This window comes from Gadus macrocephalus, chromosome 19 (assembly GCF_031168955.1).
Source record: "Gadus macrocephalus chromosome 19, ASM3116895v1".
NCBI lineage: Eukaryota > Metazoa > Chordata > Actinopteri > Gadiformes > Gadidae > Gadus > Gadus macrocephalus.
Window position 1 is genome coordinate 7248027 of NC_082400.1, and position 24869 is coordinate 7272895.

A 24869-nucleotide genomic window follows, 5' to 3' on the forward strand; every position below is an offset into this window, starting at 1 on the left:
ACGGCCACCAGAGGTACGTTAAAGGCTCCATCTTATTTCTCAATCATGTGAATGGTAAAGTCAAGTATAACCTCCAAACATGATCTTGTAAGCGTCTGGGTGGTTAAGCGGTCAGGGCTGGTGGTTAACGGTTGGTTAACGCTCTGTAGACTAAGGTTCGAGTCCCCGCTCACACAGCCACCAGAGGTACCTTAATGGCTACATCTTATCTCTCTATCATGTAAATGGTAAAGTCAAGTATAACCTCCAAACATGATCTAGAAAGCGTCTTGGTGGTGCAGCGGTCAGGGCTGGTGGTTAACGGTTAGTTAACGCTCTGTAGACTAAGGTTCGAGTCCCCGCTCACACGGCCATCAAGAAGGGAGTACCCCCCATCAAGTGTGGCAGAACCCCCCCACCCACCACCTTCAGAGGTGGTGGGGGGGGTGGGTAAGGACATGCTACTTTTTTGACTGTCGTTTTATATTCGTCGTCATGAAAAAAAACATAAGGGGTAACACTGTTGTTTTTTATTGGTCGTCATGAAAAAAAACATGACGACCAATAAAAAACTGTTGTTTTTTATTGGTCGTCATGAAAAAAAACATAAGGGGTAACACTGTCGTTTTATATTCGTCGTCATGAAAAAAAACATAAGGGGTAACACTGTTGTTTTTTATTGGTCGTCATGAAAAAAAACATAAGGGGTAACACTGTTGTTTTATATTCGTCGTCATGAAAAAAAACATAAGGGGTAACACTGTCGTTTTATATTCGTCGTCATGAAAAAAAACATAAGGGGTAACACTGTTGTTTTTTATTGGTCGTCATGAAAAAAAACAGAAGGGGTAACACTGTTGTTTTTTATTGGTCGTCATGAAAAAAAACATAAGGCCTGGTGTCGTTCCAAGAAATATGTGCAGCAATTGCATGGGCCACACATGCCTTTCCAGGAATGCTGTCGTCTTTGTAAACACAAAAATCGATGGTCATGGTGGTCATGAAAAAAAACATAAGCCACCATAAGCCACTGTTGTTTTTTATTGGTCGTCATGAAAAAAAACATAGGGGGTAACACTGTTGTTTTTTATTGGTCGTCATGAAAAAAAACATGACGACCAATAAAAAACTGTTGTTTTTTATTGGTCGTCATGAAAAAAAACATAAGGGGTAACACTGTTGTTTTATATTCGTCGTCATGAAAAAAAACATAAGGGGTAACACTGTCGTTTTATATTCGTCGTCATGAAAAAAAACATAAGGGGTAACACTGTTGTTTTTTATTGGTCGTCATGAAAAAAAACATAAGGGGTAACACTGTTGTTTTTTATTGGTCGTCATGAAAAAAAACATAAGGGGTAACACTGTTGTTTTTTATTGGTCGTCATGAAAAAAAATATAAGGGGTAACACTGTTGTTTTATATTCGTCGTCATGAAAAAAAACATAAGGGGTAACACTGTTGTTTTATATTCGTCGTCATGAAAAAAAACATGACGACCAATAAAAAACTTGTTTTTTATTGGTCGTCATGAAAAAAAACATAAGGGGTAACACTGTTTTATATTCGTCGTCATGAAAAAAAACATAAGGGGTAACACTGTCTTTTATATTCGTCGTCATGAAAAAAAACATAAGGGGTAACACTGTTGTTTTTTATTGGTCGTCATGAAAAAAAACATAAGGGGTAACACTGTCGTTTTTTATTGGTCGTCATGAAAAAAAACATAAGGGGTAACACTGTTGTTTTTTATTGGTCGTCATGAAAAAAAACATAAGGGGTAACACTGTTGTTTTTTATTGGTCATCATGAAAAAAAACATGACGACCAATAAAAAACTGTTGTTTTTTATTGGTCGTCATGAAAAAAAACATAAGGGGTAACACTGTTGTTTTATATTCGTCGTCATGAAAAAAAACATAAGGGGTAACACTGTTGTTTTTTATTGGTCGTCATGAAAAAAAACATAAGGGGTAACACTGTTGTTTTTTATTGGTCGTCATGAAAAAAAACATAAGGGGTAACACTGTTGTTTTTTATTGGTCGTCATGAAAAAAAACATAAGGGGTAACACTGTTGTTTTTTATTGGTCGTCATGAAAAAATATATAAGGGGTAACACTGTTGTTTTTTATTGGTCGTCATGAAAAAAAACATAAGGGGTAACACTGTCGTTTTATATTCGTCGTCATGAAAAAAAACATAAGGGGTAACACTGTTGTTTTTTATTGGTCGTCATGAAAAAAAACATGACGACCAATAAAAAACTGTTGTTTTTTATTGGTCGTCATGAAAAAAAACATAAGGGGTAACACTGTCGTTTTATATTCGTCGTCATGAAAAAAAACATAAGGGGTAACACTGTTGTTTTTTATTGGTCGTCATGAAAAAAAACATAAGGGGTAACACTGTTGTTTTATATTCGTCGTCATGAAAAAAAACATAAGGGGTAACACTGTCGTTTTATATTCGTCGTCATGAAAAAAAACATAAGGGGTAACACTGTTGTTTTTTATTGGTCGTCATGAAAAAAAACAGAAGGGGTAACACTGTTGTTTTTTATTGGTCGTCATGAAAAAAAACATAAGGCCTGGTGTCGTTCCAAGAAATATGTGCAGCAATTGCATGGGCCACACATGCCTTTCCAGGAATGCTGTCGTCTTTGTAAACACAAAAATCGATGGTCATGGTGGTCATGAAAAAAAACATAAGCCACCATAAGCCACTGTTGTTTTTTATTGGTCGTCATGAAAAAAAACATAGGGGGTAACACCGTTGTTTTTTATTGGTCGTCATGAAAAAAAACATGACGACCAATAAAAAACTGTTGTTTTTTATTGGTCGTCATGAAAAAAAACATAAGGGGTAACACTGTTGTTTTATATTCGTCGTCATGAAAAAAAACATAAGGGGTAACACTGTCGTTTTATATTCGTCGTCATGAAAAAAAACATAAGGGGTAACACTGTTGTTTTTTATTGGTCGTCATGAAAAAAAACATAAGGGGTAACACTGTTGTTTTTTATTGGTCGTCATGAAAAAAAACATAAGGGGTAACACTGTTGTTTTTTATTGGTCGTCATGAAAAAAAATATAAGGGGTAACACTGTTGTTTTATATTCGTCGTCATGAAAAAAAACATAAGGGGTAACACTGTTGTTTTATATTCGTCGTCATGAAAAAAAACATGACGACCAATAAAAAACTTGTTTTTTATTGGTCGTCATGAAAAAAAACATAAGGGGTAACACTGTTTTATATTCGTCGTCATGAAAAAAAACATAAGGGGTAACACTGTCTTTTATATTCGTCGTCATGAAAAAAAACATAAGGGGTAACACTGTTGTTTTTTATTGGTCGTCATGAAAAAAAACATAAGGGGTAACACTGTCGTTTTTTATTGGTCGTCATGAAAAAAAACATAAGGGGTAACACTGTTGTTTTTTATTGGTCGTCATGAAAAAAAACATAAGGGGTAACACTGTTGTTTTTTATTGGTCATCATGAAAAAAAACATGACGACCAATAAAAAACTGTTGTTTTTTATTGGTCGTCATGAAAAAAAACATAAGGGGTAACACTGTTGTTTTATATTCGTCGTCATGAAAAAAAACATAAGGGGTAACACTGTTGTTTTTTATTGGTCGTCATGAAAAAAAACATAAGGGGTAACACTGTCGTTTTATATTCGTCGTCATGAAAAAAAACATAAGGGGTAACACTGTTGTTTTTTATTGGTCGTCATGAAAAAAAACATAGGGGGTAACACTGTCGTTTTTTATTGGTCGTCATGAAAAAAAACATAAGGGGTAACACTGTCGTTTTATATTCGTCGTCATGAAAAAAAACATAAGGGGTAACACTGTTGTTTTTTATTGGTCGTCATGAAAAAAAACATAAGGGGTAACACTGTCGTTTTTTATTGGTCGTCATGAAAAAAAACATGACGACCAATAAAAAACTGTTGTTTTTTATTGGTCGTCATGAAAAAAAACATAAGGGGTAACACTGTTGTTTTATATTCGTCGTCATGAAAAAAAACATAAGGGGTAACACTGTCGTTTTTTATTGGTCGTCATGAAAAAAAACATAAGGGGTAACACTGTCGTTTTTTATTGGTCGTCATGAAAAAAAACATAGGGGGTAACACTGTCGTTTTTTATTGGTCGTCATGAAAAAAAACATAAGGGGTAACACTGTCGTTTTTTATTGGTCGTCATGAAAAAAAACATAAGGGGTAACACTGTCGTTTTTTATTGGTCGTCATGAAAAAAAACACAGGGGGTAACACTGTCGTTTTTTATTGGTCGTCATGAAAAAAAACATAAGGGGTAACACTGTCGTTTTTTATTGGTCGTCATGAAAAAAAACATAGGGGGTAACACTGTCGTTTTATATTCGTCGTCATGAAAAAAAACATAAGGGGTAACACTGTCGTTTTTTATTGGTCGTCATGAAAAAAAACATAAGGGGTAACACTGTCGTTTTTTATTGGTGGTCATGAAAAAAAACATAAGCCACCATAAGCCACTGTTGTTTTTTATTGGTCGTCATGAAAAAAAACATAAGGGGTAACACTGTTGTTTTTTATTGGTCGTCATGAAAAAAAACATAAGGGGTAACACTGTCGTTTTTTATTGGTCGTCATGAAAAAAAACATAAGGGGTAACACTGTCGTTTTATATTGGTCGTCATAAATAATTTAGTCACAGAGTAACTAAATTAATGCTTTATTGATCCTTTTGGGATGACTCCCTCAAGGAAATTGATTGTCCAGTAGCTTACAGAAAGAAACACAACACAATATTAAATTATATACAATATAAGATAAACAATACACTCTTAGATAACTATAAAAAGTAAAATAAAAAGTAAACAGTAAACAATAATTATAATATAATATAAGATAAACAATAAACTCTTAACTAACTAACTATTGGTCGTCATGAAAAAAAACATAAGGGGTAACACTGTCGTTTTTTATTGGTCGTCATGAAAAAAAACATAAGGGGTAACATAACACTGTCGTTTTTTATTGGTCGTCATGAAAAAAAACATAAGGGGTAACACTGTCGTTTTATATTGGTCGTCATAAATAATTTAGTCACAGAGTAACTCAATTAATGTTCAAAAAAGTAGCAAGACCCTTTTAGTCCTAACACCCCCCCCAACCCCTCTGAAGGTGGGGGATGGGGGGGTTCTGCCACGTAACTAACCGTTAACCAACAGCCCTGACCGCTTCACCACCAAGACGCTTCCCAGAGCATGTTTGGAGGTTATACTTGACTTTACCATTCACATGATAGAGAAATAAGATGTAACCATTACGTTACCTCTTGAACCCTGGTTCGGAGAAGGGCACCTGAACCTACATAGTGTCTGAAAGCTCATCATTCTTATTAGCCGTGCGTGCGGGGACTCAAACCTGAGTCTACAGAGCGTTAACCAACAGCCCTGACCGCTGCACCACCAAGACACTTACCTGATCATGTTTGGAGGTTATACTTGACTTTACCATTCACATGATTGAGAAATAAGATGTATCCATTAAGGTACCTCTTGAACCCTGGTTCAGCACTGGGAACCTGAACCTACATAGTGTCTGAAAGCTCATCATTCTTATTTGCCGTGCGTGCGGGGACTCAAACCTGAGTCTACAGAGTGTTAACCCACAGCCCTTACCGCCACACCACCAAGACACAGATCAGGATGTTTTGGAGGTTGTACTTGACTTTACAATTCACACAGTCTAGAAATAAGATGTGTCCATTAAAGGCACCCAGTGCAACTTTATGTAAACATTCAATGAAAAATAAACATTCAATTTCTAGTCTTTTTTACACGTAGTAAGTTTCAATGACTCCATACCATTACATATCGACATTCAAGGAGCAAAGATGAGACGTCGTTGTGTGGTGAGAACTGATAGAAAATCGTAAACAACAACAATCGCCGGTGGGGAGAAGCCATTTTTCCAATGACTGGAAGCCTGCTTTATTTATTGTAGGTTACAAAAAATAAAGAAAATGGCGGCATTGTTGTTGTTATCGATTTTGTATCAGTTCTCACCACACAACGACGTCTCATCTTTGCTGCTTAAATGTCGGTATGTAATGGTATGGAGTTATTGAAACTTACTACGTGTAAAAAAGACTAGAAATTGAATGTTTATTTTTAAGCCTCGAAAGTTGCACTGGGTGCCTTTAAGGTACTTACTCCATCAGGGGACTTAAACCCTGGGTCTAAGCGGTGAACAGAATCTAGGCTCAGCAAGAAAGAATGAGCAAATTCTTAATCCCTGTGAGCTTGGACTCGAACCTGCGTCTGAGTTTTGATGATTTGACGATTTTGTTGATGGCGGTTAGACTTTACTTTACAACTCACATGATATAGAAAAAAACACTAGAGACCATTAGTTGAACTTGAACCCCGGTCACAGGAGTGTCAGCCAACTGCTCTCTCCACTTCCCCACGGAGGTTGTGATCAATTTGTGGTCGGAGGCTATATCAATCAGTTCGATAGAAATATCCTTAAACTTTATAGACTTAATAGACCTACTAGACAGATCTATATCTATAGTCACAACTGACTAACCTTTAGTCAATTAACATACATTAAACAGGAATTGAACAGGAATTGAACCCTGGTCTCCAGAGTGCTATCCAACAGTGCTCTCCACTGCACCACTGTTCAAATCCTGCCGATGTTTTTTTCAAGTAAGATAGAGCAAGGATACTATAACTCTGCAAATCAAAAGATGCGGCTGTCGAAAGCCAATGCTAACCCGGGGAATTCCCCTTCTTGAGTGAGTTGGAGCTGATGGCAGTCAGCATGAAGAAGCTATATCTTTAATATATAGACATAGAGAGAGCTATATCTTTTTTGTGAGGAAACTTTGGTGTGGTTATTCTTCAAAGTATATTTATATCAAATTATGATGGTATACTTTACAAAAATGTTAATTTGATTGACATGTCATAATATTGTTTTATTCAAATTTTTTGGTCTAATAAGTTTAATAACGCAAAGAAAAAATCCTGAGGTATTTGTCTAAATAACGATAAACCTGTTTTAAGCTCTAAAAATGGTTACTAACGTGTCAAAATATTTTTTTATTTCTATGTTATGTTAATTCAAGCGATAAATAATTTATTTGTCTATAAAAAAAATAATCAGAGGTAACTTCCGTCCAGCCACAGTACTTCCGTCCCGCCTGGGTGTTCTCCGGGGCTGCAGCAGCTGGATACTATTGCCCTCAGCAGCATTCGCGCACCACAACTACATGTAGAGAGGAGATAGATCGCTAACTAGCAGAGAGTTGTAAGCACTTTCCACCCTTTTCAGAGGAGGAATTAGCCTAGAAATCTAGACGCCCCTAGCCACAGCAAATTTAATTTGCAGCCAGGGAGGTCTAGCCTTCTGTCGTCGTTTTTCGCTGCTGGAAACCGAAAATGGGACAGGCCAATCAGATCGTGAGGGGCGGTATCGAGCCGAATGACGAAAGAACTGCGACGGTTCCGTGTTAAAGGTAAACAATAATGTCTGCTGCTGCTGGTGGCGAACAACTCTCTTTCGACTCGTTTTTGGCCGCGACTCTTCAAGACTTGAAGTTATCATTTTCTTTGAGAAATGAACAAAGAACTGCACTGAAGTCTTTCCTGGAAAAGAAAGATGTATTCGGAGTTTTGCCGACCGGATAAGGTAAAAGTTTCGTCGTTGGTCTCCATTCTCTCAATCCACCATTCGCAACACTTCCCCATGGAAATTTCCGTCGCTCTGACTACGACACCTTCTTCGTTGCTCTGATTGGTTGTAGCGCTATCCTATTGCGTTCAGAGGGAACTTTAAAGACAACCGTTTATCCCGCCCACACTGCCACAGTACGAGATCAGACCCAATATCTTTCCGATATGGGTCTGGCTTGCCAGGCTATGGAGGAATTGGACTCCCCAAGCAATGTTATACTTAAAAGGAGCAAGTAAGTGACACATTAACTTAGTCTTTCGGCTTGTATCATGTAAACAAAATAAAGCAACTGTCCCATATTTCTAACTGCATTTGAAGTAGACATTGAGACTCACAAAAAATGGACGCTATAGGACAGTGATCATGATTTGTCTCAATATCAGAATAACAACAATGGGTCAAATAGCAATGGCTGGTGGAATGGCCATGAAGTAGGTCTGATGCAGTGTAAGCTTGTCCAGGCCCTGCAAGTCAGGATGTAGGCTATGAATCTGAATGAAAAGTAGGTAAATAGGTAGTGGCCATCCCCAAAATGCACCAGAATACAGGAAATCAAATCTATTCAATTCAAAAAAATATATATGGGGGGGGGGGGGGGGGGGGACCTCAGCCCCCGAGGCCCCCTGTCTATTACTGTTCCCCACCAACATGTTGGATCGCCAGCCACCACTGAAAATGACTGAACCTGGTGTTTGTTTTATTAATTTTTATCGCCGTTTTCTCCGCTCATTTTTGATGAGTAGCATAACCTTATGCTAATATTCATTTATGAGATAATATACAGAGAATGTCACAATAATTACACGCTGATCAGTCCATGGATAACCTTTTAATAATAACTGAAGGAGAAATAATAAGGTATTGGACTGATTTAATTATGATAGCATAATAGCCATCATATATTGAATTTCTTTTTATCAGAAAAATATCTATCATAATAAGTCACATTGAAATATGGAATGCGTTCCAGAGACCACTGGAATGGAACCCAGGGGCCTGATTCGGCTCGCAGACCGCCCATTGAAAACCCCTGTTCTATTGTACTAGGGTGGGATTCAGGTGGCTCTAGGCATCTTTCGACCCAGGTTCGATTCCCACCAGTGGTCCTGTGCTAAATGTCATCGCCACTCTCCTTAAAGCATCTGATAGGCTCCCTGTCTATCTTCACTTTCCATAAAAGCATAAATAAATATAAAAAACATAAAGTATTCAAAATAACGAAAATGGCTCACGTTGTCTGTGTCTGCAGGCGAAGCCTCTCTTCTGCAGGCAGTTGTTGTCGTTCCAGCGGCCGTCGGGGTACATCTCCACGCAGTTCTCCTCCGCCACCTCCCCCGGGTGGAAGGCCTCGTTGGGCTCCCCGTCCGCCCAGTTGACGTAGCCCAGGCCCGTCTTATCCGTCCAGGCCCAGCCGACTTGGTGTAGCGGAGCGTCGGGGAACACACAGGAGTGATACGTTAGGCTGGGAGAGGGTCAGGGGTCGAAGCTCTATACCGGACGACCGCAACACAACTTCAGCTCTCTAACTTCCTGCGAGCCGGTTAACAGTTCTCAGAGCGAGGGACATGACTAGGTGTACTACTTTTCTTTTTGGGAGGAATAATTGGACGAAGCACCTCCAAAAACAACACCCGGGAGTCCCTCCCACTCTCTTGCCGCTAAACGGAGATGACAGAAAGTCCCGCCTTACTCTCGCCAATAACAATCATCTGGAGCATCCTGTTCCAGGCGCCTCTCGTCGTGAGGGGACGCCTGGGAGCAGGATGAAGTAGGAGGGGTCTGGGGTGAAAGACACAGGTTTTGATCTTCCGCCATGGGGTTGAGAGTTAAGCATGGACCTCAGCGCTATTTAAAGGGAATATTAGATGAAGAATCTGCAGGCTCGTGTTTTAAGAGCTCTGGCATATGCGTCTGGCCCCTATTCCCGTTCAGGCAGATCTCAGAAGACCTGGCCCGACGATCTATTATGGGGCGGGTTTGATGAGACCAGAGGAGGACTATGTTGGATTTCCATAAACAACCAAGATGGCCACCGCTGTGTGTCACACGTTTCGTTGTTGTGATTGGTTGTAGGTCTATCCAATTGTGTGTGTGTGTGTGTGTGTGTGTGTGTGTGTAAAAATTTAATATTTTTCCATGTATTTAGTCTAACACTCAAATGTGGGCGAGTGGAACTTAAACATTTTCCTGTAAACTTGAATGGCGCTCAGAACATAAATCCCTTTCCCGCCGGCAGCCTGTCCATCCGGGCGTCACTCACAGTTGCTGTCCCTGGAGAGGCCGATCCACACGTTGTGTTTGGTGAAGTTGAGCTGCCTGAGGAAGAGGGTCTCTGCGCGGCTGTGGACGGACACCAGCTCCGCCTTGCCCAGCTGGCAGAGGTGCTGGGCCTCGGGCCAGGAGTAGCCCTCGTCCCCGTTGTACACCGCGTAGCAGTGGCGGCCGAAGGGCTTCCAGTACGGAGAGCACTTACCGTTCCCCGGGGCGGGGGTGGGGGGGGGCGGTTCTGGACAGAGAGAGAGAGAGAGAGAGAGAGAGAGAGAGAGAGAGAGAGAGAGAGAGAGAGAGAGAGAGAGAGAGAGAGAGAGAGAGAGAGAGAGAGAGAGAGAGAGAGAGAGAGAGAGAGAGAGAGAGAAAGAGAGAGAGAGAGAGAGTGATAGACATAGAGACAGAGAGAGAGAGAGACAGACATGGAGACAGAGAGAGACATAGAGACATAGAGAGAGACAGAGTGATAGACATAGATACAGAGAGAGAGAGAGACAGATGCAGAGAGAGAGACAGACATGGATACAGAGACAGAGAGACAGACAGAGAGATGGAGACAGAGAGAGAGAGAGCCAGACATAGAGACATATAGAGAGAGGGACACAGAGACAGATTAAATTAGCCAATGATAAGTGGATCAGGGTGCATGTTCATGAATCTATTCTAGCAGTAGTGGTTCTAACCCTTCATGGGGCCGTGACCCCATTTTAAATTCAGAAAATTGTTGCGACTCCAACTCCATCTTTTAAAAAGTGCCAGTTTGCCGATTTAACACACTGAGCTCCTGGTTAGGGAAGTGGGAAAGAGTTTAAATAATTGAGTGCGAGTGTCCAATATAATCAGTGTTATGAGATGTAGATTACAATAGGGGTCCCCGATTATACATTCTGGATCAGTTTTCCATGCAGTCGGTTGGCAGAAGGTAATGCAATCGATAAAAATAAAAAAAAGCACCACTTACAGCTCCAAGCACTGTGAAAACTAAATCTGATTACACTGAGTGTATTGGAAGGCTGCACTTAATTCTTAAAAACTCTTTCCCATGACACCAGCGGGAACCTCGTAGTGTCACAATGGGGGCGTACCCGAGGAGATCTTGCAGACGTAGGGCTTGGCGTCGTCACATCGGGTGTCGTTCCAGGTGCCGTGGTAGAGCGATGAGTGCATGCTGACGCAGCCCTCCCCCGGGCGGAAGCTGGGCTCCCCGGGGCCCCACCGGGTGAACAACACGGGCCAGCCGTCCGTCCAGGTGTACGAGTCGCTCTGCACCAGACAGACAAACAACCAACCGTTTAGAGACTCGAGTCGCCACGTGCAGGAAGTGCTGCAAAGCCCTCTGGGAAATGTCTGACGCATTTTATCCATCTGATTTAGTCTGCGTCTCTCTGGGCTCCGTCTTATCTTTGAACGATGGTTTATAAATCCAGTATGAGCGTGAGTGTCAAATATAGATGGTAGATGTGTTACCTGGTTAACTTAATCTGAGGTGATTTACAAAGGCGGACAAAAATCATGGTTTACAATCAAAGTTTCAGTGGCTACAAGAAAATCAAAGTGATGCATGAGCTTTATAAATACATTTTCTGAAGGAAATAACTGGACAGATGGTTTATGGAATCAGATCAGTTAAAAGGGTTTATGTTTGTCCTTTTTTTTGTATTTCATTTTAGTATTCATGTATTTTATTATTTGTATTTTTTTTATTAGATGTATACATATATTATTACTATTTTCATCATTTCTAATATAATTTTCCCTTTTGCCGATCCATTTATTGTTATTTTTGTACCATTAGGCCTATGACTATCAGAACCATGAGATGTGTAAACATAATAATCGTTGTGATTAGTATAACCCCATGAATGAGACGGGGGGTTCACCTTGCGGCGGAGGCCGATCCAGGCGTCCCCCCGGCCCTGGAGCACCACCCCGGACACGAAGGCCTGGTCGTAGCTCATGTCGATGCTGGCCAGGTTCCCCCCCTGGGCGGCGCAGGCCTGCTGGGCGCGCTCCCAGGTCTCCGGCCGCTCCACCACGCGGTAGCAGTTCAGCTTCCAGGACACGTAGCCCTCCCGGCACGGGCTCTCCGTGGGGGGCGGGGGGGCGACACTGCTCGCTGGAGGGACGGAGGAGGAGGAGGAGGAGGAGGAGGAGGAGGAGGAGAGCAGGAAGAAAGGGAAGCAGACGAAGGCAGGAAAAATCAGTGATTATGTAATATAAAACATCACACATGCGTTTGTGTCTCCAGTATCTTATCTGTGGTAATGTCTGTCTTTCATCATTTCTTTTCAAATGAATTCCAACATTTCTGTATTAACACCAGAGAACTAGCAGATTGACCGTGTGAACGTGAACCACGGTGGGCGTCTCTCAGCGCCGCTCCCCTCCGGTCTGCCACCACTCACACTTCCTCCTGTAGCAGACGAAGCTGCGGTCCTCGCTGCAGGCCGCGTCGTCCCAGCGCCCGCTCACCAGGTCGCTGTGCGTCACCGCCACGCAGTGCTCCTGTGGACGCCAACACGGCTGGTCACGTGCTCCTCAACCGCTCTAAAGCAGTGTCGTGTGTCGTCGGGCTTTCTTGGGGAATATCGGCCTTTCGCAGGTTTTTTTCATGACAATCACAATTCTATGTACTAAATACGTTTTGCATTCATTAATTAGTTGATCAAATGTAATTATTAATGGCCTGGGGCCAAGGGTACCTCTTAAGATGTGTTAATTATGTCTTGCGAGCAAGGCCATGTAAAACAGAGAGAAGCTACCAGGTGTTTGCATGTCTGATTCCGTCAGCAGCATACGTTTGTTAACTGTCTGAAACCACAACTCCTTGCGATAAAACAAACAAGCGGTTTGTTTATCCGTCACCCGATGGATTGATCAACAGGCCGTGTATCAGCGTTCGTTGCTATGACATCAACCACCCCCATTAACGGATGGCGCTCTCTCACCGCTCCGTTGTGGTTGTTGGGCTCCTTGTCGTCCCAGTTGGTGTAGAGCACGCGGCTGCCGTCTGTCCAGGCGTACTGGTTCTCCGCCGACAGGTCTGACAGTCCGATCCACGCGGGCCGCTCCAGGTCTTTCAGGTAGCTGGACACAAAGTCTGGAGGAGGGGAGAGAGCGGCAAACGAGGCCAAATGGAGCAGAACCTGTTATCTAGGGTAGGGGTTCCCCCCAGCTCCCTCATGCCGTGAAACCTCCTGCGGGGGCGCTGTTGGACCCAGGAGCCTCCGAATAAAGTAAGCAACACATCACCGTGTTCAAAATAAACCCAGAGGAACAGGATGTCGGTCCTTCTAGAGCGCATGACGTTAGAGGCAGTGACTACTGAGTCACTACTGGGATGTTTACCGTTCTCCGACTGGTTGTCGATGACGGCCAGGTTCCCTCCCTGCCCCTGGCACCAGCTCCTGGCGAAGGTCCAGTTGGCCTGGAAGTCCTCCTTCTGGCCCTTGAACAGGAAGCACTTGTCCTTGAAGCGCATCCAGCCTGGGGCCGCGAGAGAGGAGGGGGGGGGGGGGGGGGGGGGGGATATTCTTCATCATCAACAACATCATCGTAATAATATGAATTATAATGATAATAATAATACTACGAATAGATTAGATATCTGTTGCACTTTTCTTTATACTCAAAGACACGTCACACATGAAATAAAACAAACAAAATCTCAATGCAACATTTAAAAGCATACACATTGTTGAAAGCAATTTTGATTTCAAACCTCACACTTCAATTAAACCACTACATTTTATGTTTTTATATGGATAATTTTAAAAAGGTATTTTTGTAATTGGGCCACATTGAACCCGTGTAAATGAAAATGCAGCATCTGGTGATCCCTTGTGGCAGTGGCTCCTGGAGGTTTCTGAACGCAGTGTGTAGTACAAAGTGTGCAGGCCAATACCTGACGGACAGTGGCCCTCCCAGGCTGGGGTGGGCGGGGCCGGGGTGGGGCCGTCCCCTGGGCGCTTCTTGCACACATAGCCCGCACCGGCACGGCCACAGTTGGCATCGTTCCATCCCCCTGAATGAGCAAGGAGAGGCCTTGTTAAATAAGGACTAAATGAAAGGAGAGGCCATGTTTAATAAGGACTGAATGAAAGTAGAGTCCATGTTAAATAAGGACTAAATGAAAGTAGAGTCCATGTTAAATAAGGACTCAATTAAAGTAGAGTCCATGTTAAATAAGGACTCAATGAAAGTAGAGTCCATGTTAAATAAGGACTAAATGAAAGTAGAGTCCATGTTAAATAAGGACTCAATTAAAGTAGAGTCCATGTTAAATAAGGACTCAATGAAAGTAGAGTCCATGTTAAATAAGGACTCAATTAAAGTAGAGTCCATGTTAAATAAGGACTCAATGAAAGTAGAGTCCATGTTAAATAGGTTCAAAATGAAAGTAGAGTCCATGTTAAAAAAGTGAGTGTAAAAAACGATTCCACCAAAGAACATTAAAAATGCTATCAACCCAAGTGAAGTCTTTGTATATACTTTCAAACATAGTCCATGTAAAACACTATCAACTAGAAACAGAAGTGGATTATAAAAAAGTACAATCGAAAGAAGTGATGTCGATAAAAATACTATAAAGACAATAAACATAGTTGCCTCATATAAATATAATCCTATTATTACTAAAAGTTGCGTAATTTACGGTGGAATGCGTGTCAAGTGAATGGGTGTGATGTCCAAAGAGGACTCGGTGTGTTTGCTTTGTGTACTATGTACTACTGTAAGAGAACGCTTGCCTTGGTGTCTGTTCATCTGAGCACAGTGCTCCTCTCCGTTGGCGTTGTTGGGCTCTCCCGTGGCCCAGTGCGTGTACAACAGCGGGGAACGGTCCACCCACCTGTGGACACAAACAGAGGGAACGAGAGTTGACCCTGCCTCCAGACTGGTGCTGAACACTGAGTGGCAAAAAGTATCCTTTGTGTTATTTACTTGAATTGACCATCCGTCTCTCCGAAGTGTGTCAGACCAATCCATGCCGAAGTCACCTTCCCTGTTCCCACCTGGAATACAAATAAGCATCAAATAAATACATTAACAACGACAGCAGATCATCAGCAAGGAGAACTTAGCCTAATGACTCAATTTAAATTAATTTCTTGAGCATTTTTGAAGTAAAATCTTTGCATTTCACTGCAAAAAGCCCAAAGACATGAATTTCAAAATCATCAAGGTCTTACATTTTTTATTTATTTAAATACACTCATGTACCTTCATGAGTGTACCTTCATTTGTTATTAATTTCCAATCTCTCATGATGTAATGATTCTCTTTTCCCTTTCTAATGATCTCTTATTTTGTTGAGTTTAATTTCATTTTCATATAATCTCTCACTACCCACTTGATGTTTAAGGTCTGTGAAATACAACGACAAGCTTTGTACTTCACATGCAGGAGAGATTAATAAAAACAATGAGAGGTGATGAGACGTGAATTGAAATCATGAAGGTCTTTGCAGTGAAATACAAAGACAACACTGCAAAAGAAACCCATGAGGGATGAATTGAGAGAAGCACAACGTCAGGGCGCAGGAGCCTCCTGTACCCCCCCTACCATGGTGTTAACGTAGGCCTGCTCCTTCTCGCTAAGGATGGACACCAGCGTGGCCTTCTCCTGGTCGCAGCGCTCCCACGCCGTGTGGAAGTCCACGATGTCCGTGTCGTTGTAGTAGTAGCAGAAGCGGTCGTGCTTCCTCCACCCCGGGTTCACGCCGCAGTCAGGCGCTGGGGTTCAAAGTAACAGGGTGGTACGGTGGAGCCATATGGTGTTTATGGGCGGGCGACTCCCAGCATTAAAAAGGTGCATTAAAGGCCTCGTGTCAACCGACAGGCGTCCTTGAGCAACACGCCCCTCTAGCCTGTACCGACCCCTGAATGACCTGTCGCCGGATCCACCGCAAGTTGCTGGAGATAAGAGTGCCTGACTAAATTAGTCAGTAGCCAACAGAACACAAAGGACTATGGTCTTAAAGCAGTGGTTCTCGACCGTGTTGGCGCCGAGACATGTTGTGTCACGCCCACACCCACTTAAAGTTGGAGGGAATGATTTAGAAAAGGCTCCTTTATGACGAGGTACATAGGCAGCCGTTTTCTCGACATTTCACACAAAGTATCACATGGATTCAGGCTCCTAAAATTTGTCAAAACTGCATTGGAAAAGGCCGTGAAGACGCAAATCTTTAATGCTACTAAATTAATGACAACATTATTAACGCAAAAAAAAATTTGGCCTACATGAATACAACATAAATAAAAAATATTCATAATAAAATAATAGAGGTAGGGGTTAGTTCCTACCAGGGACGGGTGGAGGGGGGATGGGGGGCAGGATGGGGGTGGTCCCCTTGGCGATCATGCAGATCCAGTCCTGGTGGGCGTCACAGTTGAGGTCGTTCCACCAGGAGAGGGTGCCGTTGGCGCTGCTCACCATCTCCACGCAGTTCTCCCGGCCCTCGTGGTCGTTGGGCTCCCCGGGGCCCCAGTTGGTGTGGGACACTGGGGAGCCGTCGGTCCAGGTGTAGCCTGGGAGACGATGGCATACCTCCGGGGTCAGTGGGAACCATCATGAGACACCAGTATACCTCCAGGCTCAGTGGTTACCATCGTGTGTGTGTGTGTGTGCGTGCGTGCGTGCGTGTTTCTGTGTGTGTGTGTGTGTGTGTGTGTGTGCGTGCGTGCGTGCCTGTGTGTGTTTCTGTGTGCGTGCGTGCGTGTGTGTGTTTCTGTGTGCGTGTGTGTGTATGTACTTGTGTGTGTGTGTGTGTGTACTTGTGTGTGTGTGTGTTTGATGTGTAACGCACCTCCCGCCGTGGGGTTGTGCGAGAGGCCGATCCACTTGCTGGTGCCCTTGGTGTAGAGGGAGAGGAACTCCTCCTCCGCCTGCAGGTTGATGCTGACCAGCCGGGCCCCCCGGGACACGCAGTCCTCCTGGGCCGCACCCCAGCTCTTCCTGCGAGAGAAGTCCACGTTGTGGAAGAGCTGGGAGACACACAGACAGGTCAGAGACACAGACAGGTCAGAGACACACACAGGTCAGAGAGACAGACAGGTCAGAGAGACAGACAGGTCAGAGACACACACAGGTCAGAGAGACAGACAGGTCAGAGACACACACAGGTCAGAGAGACAGACAGGTCAGAGACACACACAGGTCAGAGAGACAGACAGGTCAGAGACACAGACAGGTCAGAGAGACACAGACAGGTCAGAGACACAGACAGGTCAGAGAGACACAGACAGGTCAGAGACACAGACAGGTCAGAGACACACACAGGTCAGAGAGACAGACAGGTCAGAGACACACACAGGTCAGAGAGACAGACAGGTCAGAGACACAGACAGGTCAGAGACACAGACAGGTCAGAGACACAGACAGGTCAGAGAGACAGACAGGTCAGAGAGACAGACAGGCCAGACACACACACACACACAGGTCAGAGACACAGACAGGTCAGAGACACAGACAGGTCAGTGACACAGACAGGTTTGAGACACACACAGCTCAGAGACAAGGATAGATGGGCAGAGAGAAGGGGGGGGGGGGGGAGAGACAGACAGACAGACAAACAGCCACAGACATCCACAGTCAGACAGACAGACAGCTACCCTGTAGCAGTGTCTGAAGTGGCTCTTGGAGGTCCAGGAGTCGGAGCAGCCCGTGGCAGGGGGCGGGGTCGGGGGCTCAGTGGGCGGGGTGATGTCAGGTCTGGGCCTCTCACAGACGAAGCTGAACGGCTCCAAGCACGATTTGTCGTCCCAGAAACCACCGATGGCCCCCGTTGTCATAGCAACGCAGGTACCCTGGCCACTATCTATTCAGGAACGAGATGGGTTCAACACGAGGCCAGTCTCCAGGTCTCACCGGCGCACATCGTGGTTCTGGCCCTGAGCCGGTGCTCAGTGCTCGAGGCTAAATATGAATCACATATTTATCAAGAAGAATTTAAACAAAATATTGATTACAATTCTTTACACCCTTAATTAAATAGAAGGAAGTTCATAGCGAACAAGGAGAGCCGAAGTCTTTAAAAAAACATGACGGCAAGGGTAACAGGGTTTTTATAGATAACTTTTCTCATATTAGAGTACATTTCTGCCTTACTTCTAACCGGATTCAGCAACAGCGAACATAGCAAGAGCCTTATCTGATTGGCTGGAGCCTTTGTACAAAGCAAGGCCATCTTTGCAATAACTTTGCAAAGATTTTGCGGTTATTAACCGCAAGAACGCAAAATCTAACATCAGGAGGATCTCACGAGGCAAGAGGAGGACGGCTGGAAACCAAAATACAAGATTCTACACGTTAGTGAGCAGTGCTGGGTCTACTGGGACGCGGTACCTGGCTGGTCCCGGTCCCAGTGGGTGTAGGTCAGGGGGGCGTCGTTCTCCCAGAAGTAGTCCACCCCTCCGGTCGGCCCTCCCTGGGCCCGCAGACCCAGCCACCAGAAGCCCGCCTTCCCCGACAGCGTCACCGTGAAGTGGGCCTGCTCATAGCTGCCAGGGGAGAACGGAGACACCATGTCCTTGATGCCTCGTTTACTAGTCCTACTAGATCTACTCTCACAGGGCCGTAGCACCAAATTCTGGGCCCTGTATACAAGAGGTACTGATGGCCCCCCGCCGAGGTCCCCCTACCAGCCCCCTGCGCCGAATCGTTGACGGGGGGGGGGAACAATCGTTGACGGGGAGGGTGTATATATATATACACACATAATATGTTATTATTAACAAGCCTGTATTTAAAGTATTTATTTATTATATTATTGTTTTATGCTGCTGCCTAAACACAGTTTAACAGTCCGTCCAAAGTTAAGAGAGACTGTTAAACTGATTCAGGCCTTTACAAAGACACCTTTGTGCGGGCTCGTGTGCGTGCTTAGGTGCATGCGTGCGTGCTTGTGTGTGCGTGGGTTAGCCACACTCACATGTCCCCGATGTGCAGCAGGAAGGCGCCCTGCTCCTTACAGAAGTCCCTGGCGTCGGACCAGCTCCTGGCCGTCTCCTCCAGCCAGTAGCAGGCGTAGCCGTACGCGTCCCAGCCCTGCAGACGCACACGAGGAACGCCTTGAGGAGGACCAACCTGCCTGCAGCGTCATCCCAGTCGCACCGCTGCAGTGTTCTCATCCCCCCCATGGAAACCCGAGCACAGACAGCGTCCTAGTCGGCCTAAGAACCCGAGTACTATATACCTGAGTTATTTTCTGTCTTATAAAAAGCTGAATGTTACGCTAGCAGAAATCCGAACTCGGATGAAATGGAATAAGTGGACATGTGCGACATTACTGGATTCTAACTCATAGAATGATTCTAAATGTTGTTCTAAACAATCATTAGTCAAACAGAAATAAGTATGAGTGTTCTGTGGACTCTTAGACTGAAGAGGCGCTCCTCTACCTGTGGGCAGCCGTACACAGTGGGCTTCACAGAGGGCTGAGGGTAGTGGGCCTTGGGCGCTTTGCAGATGTAGGTGTTGAGTTCAGTGCAGGCCACGTCGTTCCACCGGCCCGACTGCAGCAGGAGATACACGCGCAAAGACACCCGTCAGTCTTATCAAACAACGACAACTGGGGTCCAACAATGCAGAAACTAAAGAGGAAACGGCATGGAAGTGGTCTTCAGCCGTGTCTTTAATGCAATACTATTTAAAATGAGCTTTCTTTAAAAGCAAATACATGCTGTTAAAGAGCAGGCTGGGGTCAGAGGGCATCCTGCTCTAGGGTCAACCCACACAGTGTCGATTGCGGACGTCTGGGGAATCGAACCCGGGGGCCTTTTCGTCTAGCTCCTCACCTCATAGAGCATCGCCACACAGTCCTCCCTGAAGCCGTCGTGGTTGTTGGGCTGGCCGGGCTCCCAGTGGGTGAAGGAGGTCATGTGACCGTCGGACCACGTGTAGAAGCCCACCTGCAGCGGGTCGTGCAGGCCGGTCCACACGTCGCCGGTGGCTGGGGAGGAGGGACGGAACACAGCGAGGGCCGTCGCAGGTCATTGCCTGACAGCAATACAAGTTGAATAAACGAATAACTTTTTGAATGTTGGAATCAAAAACCTTTTCGGTCAGTGAATCCTTTTCTAACAGCCTGACACGAGCTCAATGGTGTCCGTCTGATTAAATATCTTAATAATGAGAAGAAGGTGAATTGCTGCCATAACAATGGGTATCCATGGATCCACGTTATAGACACCCTGTTATGCTGCGCCCTTTATTTCTATATTCTTAAAAAATTCTTAAAAAACTGAGTCACAAGGTGCTTCACAATATTCAATGTATTGCATTATATATATAAAATAATATACCATACGATGTAGGTACAAAATCTGTTAAGAGAAATGTCACTTACACTGAAAATGCAATAAGAACATGGATTTCAAGAATGAACAACAAGAAAAACACCTAAGAACATTAAAGCATTTAAATAGACATTATCATTATCATTATCTTATTGGTATAACAATAAGGTGTCATGGCCACTCTTCTCCTCACCCATGTACAGGTAGCTCTCCAGCCAGCTCTGCTCGGTCATGGAGAGGATGGACACTAGCTCCGCCCCCAGGCCGCGGCAGGCTTGGCGGGCGCTGACCCACGTCTTCTGCACGCTGAACGGCTTGTAGCAGAACCCTCCGAACTCATACCAGTCCGGCCCGGAGCACCGCACCTCTGCACGCACAGACGGTCACAAAGACGTCAAAATGGGACTGATTGATTTGTATTGATTTGTACCCTTTTTACCCCAAATTAATTGATTGATAATATTTAATGCATTGTTCAATTCTTTCAAAATGATTAGGATTGGTACTTTTTTAGATTTGAACGTGTGTGTGTATGTGTGTGTGTGTGTGTGTGTGTGTGTGTGTGCGTGTGCGTGTGCGTGCGTGCGTATGTGTTAGTGTGGGAATCGATGAATAACATTGAATGTATTGTTCAATGCTTTCAATGTGAACAAGTCTGCTGCTTTTCATCAGCGTCCGATCAACGCTGAAACACTTACCCCCGTCGGCGAACGTGTAAGACCCTGAATACGTCCCATCGAACCTGTGGAAAGGGAACACATACGCTCAACACCTTGACCAGTGTCGGACAGACGTGAGGGACGCTGTGGTTCGCCGGAGGTACATACTGCCTGGACGTGATGCCGTTGCGGGTGGAGCCGGGGTAGAAGTCCTGTCCCGGGAGCTTCAGCAGGGTGGTGTCCCCGCCCACATCATCCACTACCACGCCCGCGTGCACGGCCGCCGCACAGATGTTGGAGTCCTGACCGATTCAGACGGATAGGACCGAAAGATATAGACCAATGGCAAGATATTCAGATAGGTGGACAGACACAGAGAGACCAGAAGACAGACCGATGGTAAGACAATAGACAGACAGGTAAATAGATAGACAGAGAGCTCCGCTACCTCTCGATACACAGACGTTCCATACACTCTGTAGCTCGCTTTAGAACAGCCTGCCGGACAGTGGACTCTGAAACAAGATCAACATCAACACCACCACTGTCATCCACATCCACCATGACCAAGAAGACAGGACTTCACGATACTCGGTACGATACTGCTCCTATATAAAAAAAAAATTATCATGTCATTGCACCGTTTATATTCTTTGTATTGTTAAGCACCTCATATAAAGTTTTTTGCACGAGGGGCTAAATAAATAAGGTTTGATTTGACTTGATTTGTCTAAATGCTTACGTCATGCGATCGTTGGCAGGGTTAAAGTTGGGCCTGTTGGCGCAGGTCACGGCGTCTGTGGAGTTTAAAAACACCTGCTGGTCAGACATGAACACCAACAACACACACACACACGCGCGACCACGCCATCCTTCTCCTTGCATTCATGGATCCAATGCATTGTCCGGCGGGCCCTTACAGTCGGGCGTGCACCCCAGGACCTCGAAGCGCAGGCCGCCCTGGACGTTGTGCTCCAGCGGGAGGACGCGGATGTACTGGGCGGACACGGGCGTGCCGAGGAGCTGGGTGTCGGCCGAGTTCCTGTCCTGGGACCCTGGGAAGAACTGGACGGGACCGGAGTCACACCGCCGTTAGCAACGCCCCGGGCTCATGGGTTAAACCGTCGACCTCCGGAGGACCCGAGTCCTGAACCTACCTCCCCGTCGGCGGTGTAGGCCGCCCAGGCGGAGCCGTCCAGGCTGTGCTGGACCTTGAACTTGGTGACCCAGTGGTCGTTGTCGGGACAGCCCTGGATCACGACGCCCGTGACCTTCCTGACCTGGCCCAGGTCCGCCTGGATCCAGCTGGCGCTGTCTGGGTTTCATTAAAACGGAGAACCCCAAAATATGTATTTTCATTTGAAACTCAGAAATGGACTCATTAGCTTGTTTTTCTAGAGTAGTCCTTTTCTATTGGCTGCACAACCTAGTTCAAAAGTGTGTGAGTTTGGTTTGAGAATGTTTGACCACGCCCCTCACAACTGCGCCTATGGAAACCAAAGTGACAGTTTTTCCTGAACCTTTACGACACACTTTTTTAAACCGGAGGCTGAGGTTCCTAAATAAGTCCCCTTTAAACCTCTAAAAGGAAATTGGCGAAATGAGATTTAAATTACAATGGTGTGTTACCTTGCAAACACCCTTATTATAGACAGTTATTTACACCCAGAGACAGACCATTTACTATGACATATCACTGTATTTATCACTTCATTACTATTTGATGAGGCCATTTCTAGCATGTTAGCGCCCTGTGCTACGGTAAGTTACACACTGTGGAGAGCTGATAAGGGGTGCCTTCCGGTCGGTGTACCTACCGCTGGTGGAGGGCCTCCAGCAGGCGCTGCCGTGCAGGCGGCCCATGTCCGGGGTGGAGGAGCCCCAGGAGGAGGAGGCCCTGAGCTGGGAGTCGGAGATGTTCCCGTCCTCCACTCCAAGGCCCCGCAAGCACACTGAGGGCAGACAGACGGCGGGACACACACTCAGGCCCTGGCAGAGTAGCATGTGTTGCACCCATATAACCTACATTGCTATCGGGGTAATTGGTTTGATTTGGGTGTTTATTTGCAGTGATTTTTTTTATATAATATAACTAATTTCTGATAGTTTATTTTAGTCTTTGAGTATTTTTAAAACGGCTTCAAAAATAAAATGTATTAATTTATTATGTTTTCATTCATACTCATATTATGATTGGTATTATCATTAATATGTTGGTATTACGATACAACTATTACTGTTATTAAATGGCAAGTAACGACTACTTAATCTTGATTGGAGAAAACCAAGTAGATAGAAAAACAAAATGCCAGTGGGTGGGGGATTGTGGGTATTGTAGGAAAGGAGGGACCACAAACTCCGCACCCATCTGTTCACAGCTGTAGGTGATCCTCAGGTACTTGGAGACTTGGGGACACGGGTCATTCTCCGTGTGGGCGAACGCAAAGCAGAACGCACGCTTGTCACAGTTCTTCCTCATGAGGGGGAGGACGCCGTCCACTTGGCATTTGCCTGCAGACCAATCATAGGGAGGGAGGGAAACCATTGCATAGCGATAGAGCTATTCGTGGAACCATTGAATAGCTCTATCGCTATTCAATGGTTCCACGACGTACTGTGCAGCTCAAAGCACACGGCCGTGTCAGGACGGATGCAAAATAAAGTTTTTTGATTGTTCACGTCCACAATAGTTGCTAAAAAATGTGAAAATTTTACGATTTTATCGTTTCTTTGGGCTCACGCTACAAACACGAGCAAATTGTCCGTGCGCACGTGTGGAAGACCACAGCGCCCTCGGGCAGGCCTACCTCCCCCTGAGCCGTCCAGGAGCGGGCAGAGGTCGGTGCTGTCCCGTCCGTAGAAGGCAGACTGGATGTTGATGAGGCTGTTCTCAGGGCAGTGGAGGGCCATGGAGGAGTCCTGGCACGCCAGGGCCGTCATGAACCCTGGGAGCACGGCGCCACACCGTCACACTCTTATACCCACGGGGGGAGGCAGCCTCAACGCATACAATGTAGTGATGGAGTCGTTTAGGGCTGTGTGTGTGTGTGTGTGTGTGTGTGTGTGTGTGTGTGTGTGTGTGTGTGTGTTCAAGTGTGGATGATGGATGGAGGATGAATTGTTGGATTAAAAATGACTTTGTGGATGGATGGGTGGATACATAGATGGATGGATGGATGGATTGATGAATGGGTGAATGAATGAATGAATGGGTGGGAGGACGAATGGATGGATAATTGGATAGTCACAAAATTTTAAAGATGTAAGAATAACGAATGAGGCTGAAAAATAGAGTGTCTCACGTACCGTCATGTGGTGGCGGAGGTTCAGGAGTGTTTCCTGTTGGAGGAGGAGAAGGGAAGGGGGGGGGGGGGGGGGGTGAGATGGAGTTGTTAATGCTCACAGTTGTAAGAGTGTTACTATGCAACCATGGCAACAATGCGTGTGAGGCCCCCCCACCTCTCCTTTTGCAGATGTAGCCTCTGTTGAGTTCACACTTGTCGTCGTTCCACTTCCCGTCGTTGATCTGCATGGACAGGCAGTCTTCCCCGTCGGCGTTGTCTGGGTTGCCTGGGGGCACAAGACCACGATTATATCAACGTAACACGAGCAAAGGAAAACCAAACCCTCCTGTTTGAGCTGCTCCCCCCTCCCACCACCACCTTTTTTTTACGTCACGTGTAACCCGCGTGTGTCAATAAAGTTGTACCCGAGCCCCAGTGGATGTATCTGAAGGGGGAGCCGTCCGACCAGCCCCAGCCGCCCTCCACGATGGAGTCGTGACCGCCCATCCACATGGCGGTGCCCGTGGGACTCAGACCCACCATGCCTGCAGCACGACACACAGTACAGCCGGGTCACACACACACCGCCTTGACCTCGTACACAAAACACAACGTGTCGAGCAAACAACAAGACA

The 24869-nt window shown here is 45.2% G+C and overlaps 1 protein-coding gene across 1 annotated transcript in view; it reads right to left on the bottom strand.

Annotated features, from left to right (window-relative positions):
- The window catches only part of LOC132447401 (macrophage mannose receptor 1), a 40113-nt gene that overhangs the window by 5663 nt on the left and 9581 nt on the right, over positions 1-24869 (bottom strand). The window contains exons 17-47 of the mRNA XM_060038115.1: positions 24660-24779; positions 24410-24520; positions 24257-24289; positions 23758-23895; positions 23315-23461; positions 22768-22902; positions 22108-22265; positions 21871-22015; positions 21693-21747; positions 21399-21465; positions 21119-21252; positions 20990-21033; positions 20485-20658; positions 19791-19945; positions 19395-19508; positions 18926-19041; positions 18340-18494; positions 17607-17812; positions 16802-16979; positions 16299-16523; positions 15556-15725; positions 14935-15005; positions 14742-14842; positions 13898-14017; positions 13342-13479; positions 12942-13093; positions 12399-12498; positions 11874-12109; positions 11079-11256; positions 9986-10231; positions 8958-9140 (exon numbers count right to left, since the gene is read on the bottom strand). Coding sequence (XP_059894098.1) covers positions 8958-9140; positions 9986-10231; positions 11079-11256; positions 11874-12109; positions 12399-12498; positions 12942-13093; positions 13342-13479; positions 13898-14017; positions 14742-14842; positions 14935-15005; positions 15556-15725; positions 16299-16523; positions 16802-16979; positions 17607-17812; positions 18340-18494; positions 18926-19041; positions 19395-19508; positions 19791-19945; positions 20485-20658; positions 20990-21033; positions 21119-21252; positions 21399-21465; positions 21693-21747; positions 21871-22015; positions 22108-22265; positions 22768-22902; positions 23315-23461; positions 23758-23895; positions 24257-24289; positions 24410-24520; positions 24660-24779 — 4305 coding nt within the window. The remainder of the gene's footprint in view (positions 1-8957; positions 9141-9985; positions 10232-11078; positions 11257-11873; positions 12110-12398; positions 12499-12941; positions 13094-13341; positions 13480-13897; positions 14018-14741; positions 14843-14934; positions 15006-15555; positions 15726-16298; positions 16524-16801; positions 16980-17606; positions 17813-18339; positions 18495-18925; positions 19042-19394; positions 19509-19790; positions 19946-20484; positions 20659-20989; positions 21034-21118; positions 21253-21398; positions 21466-21692; positions 21748-21870; positions 22016-22107; positions 22266-22767; positions 22903-23314; positions 23462-23757; positions 23896-24256; positions 24290-24409; positions 24521-24659; positions 24780-24869) is intronic.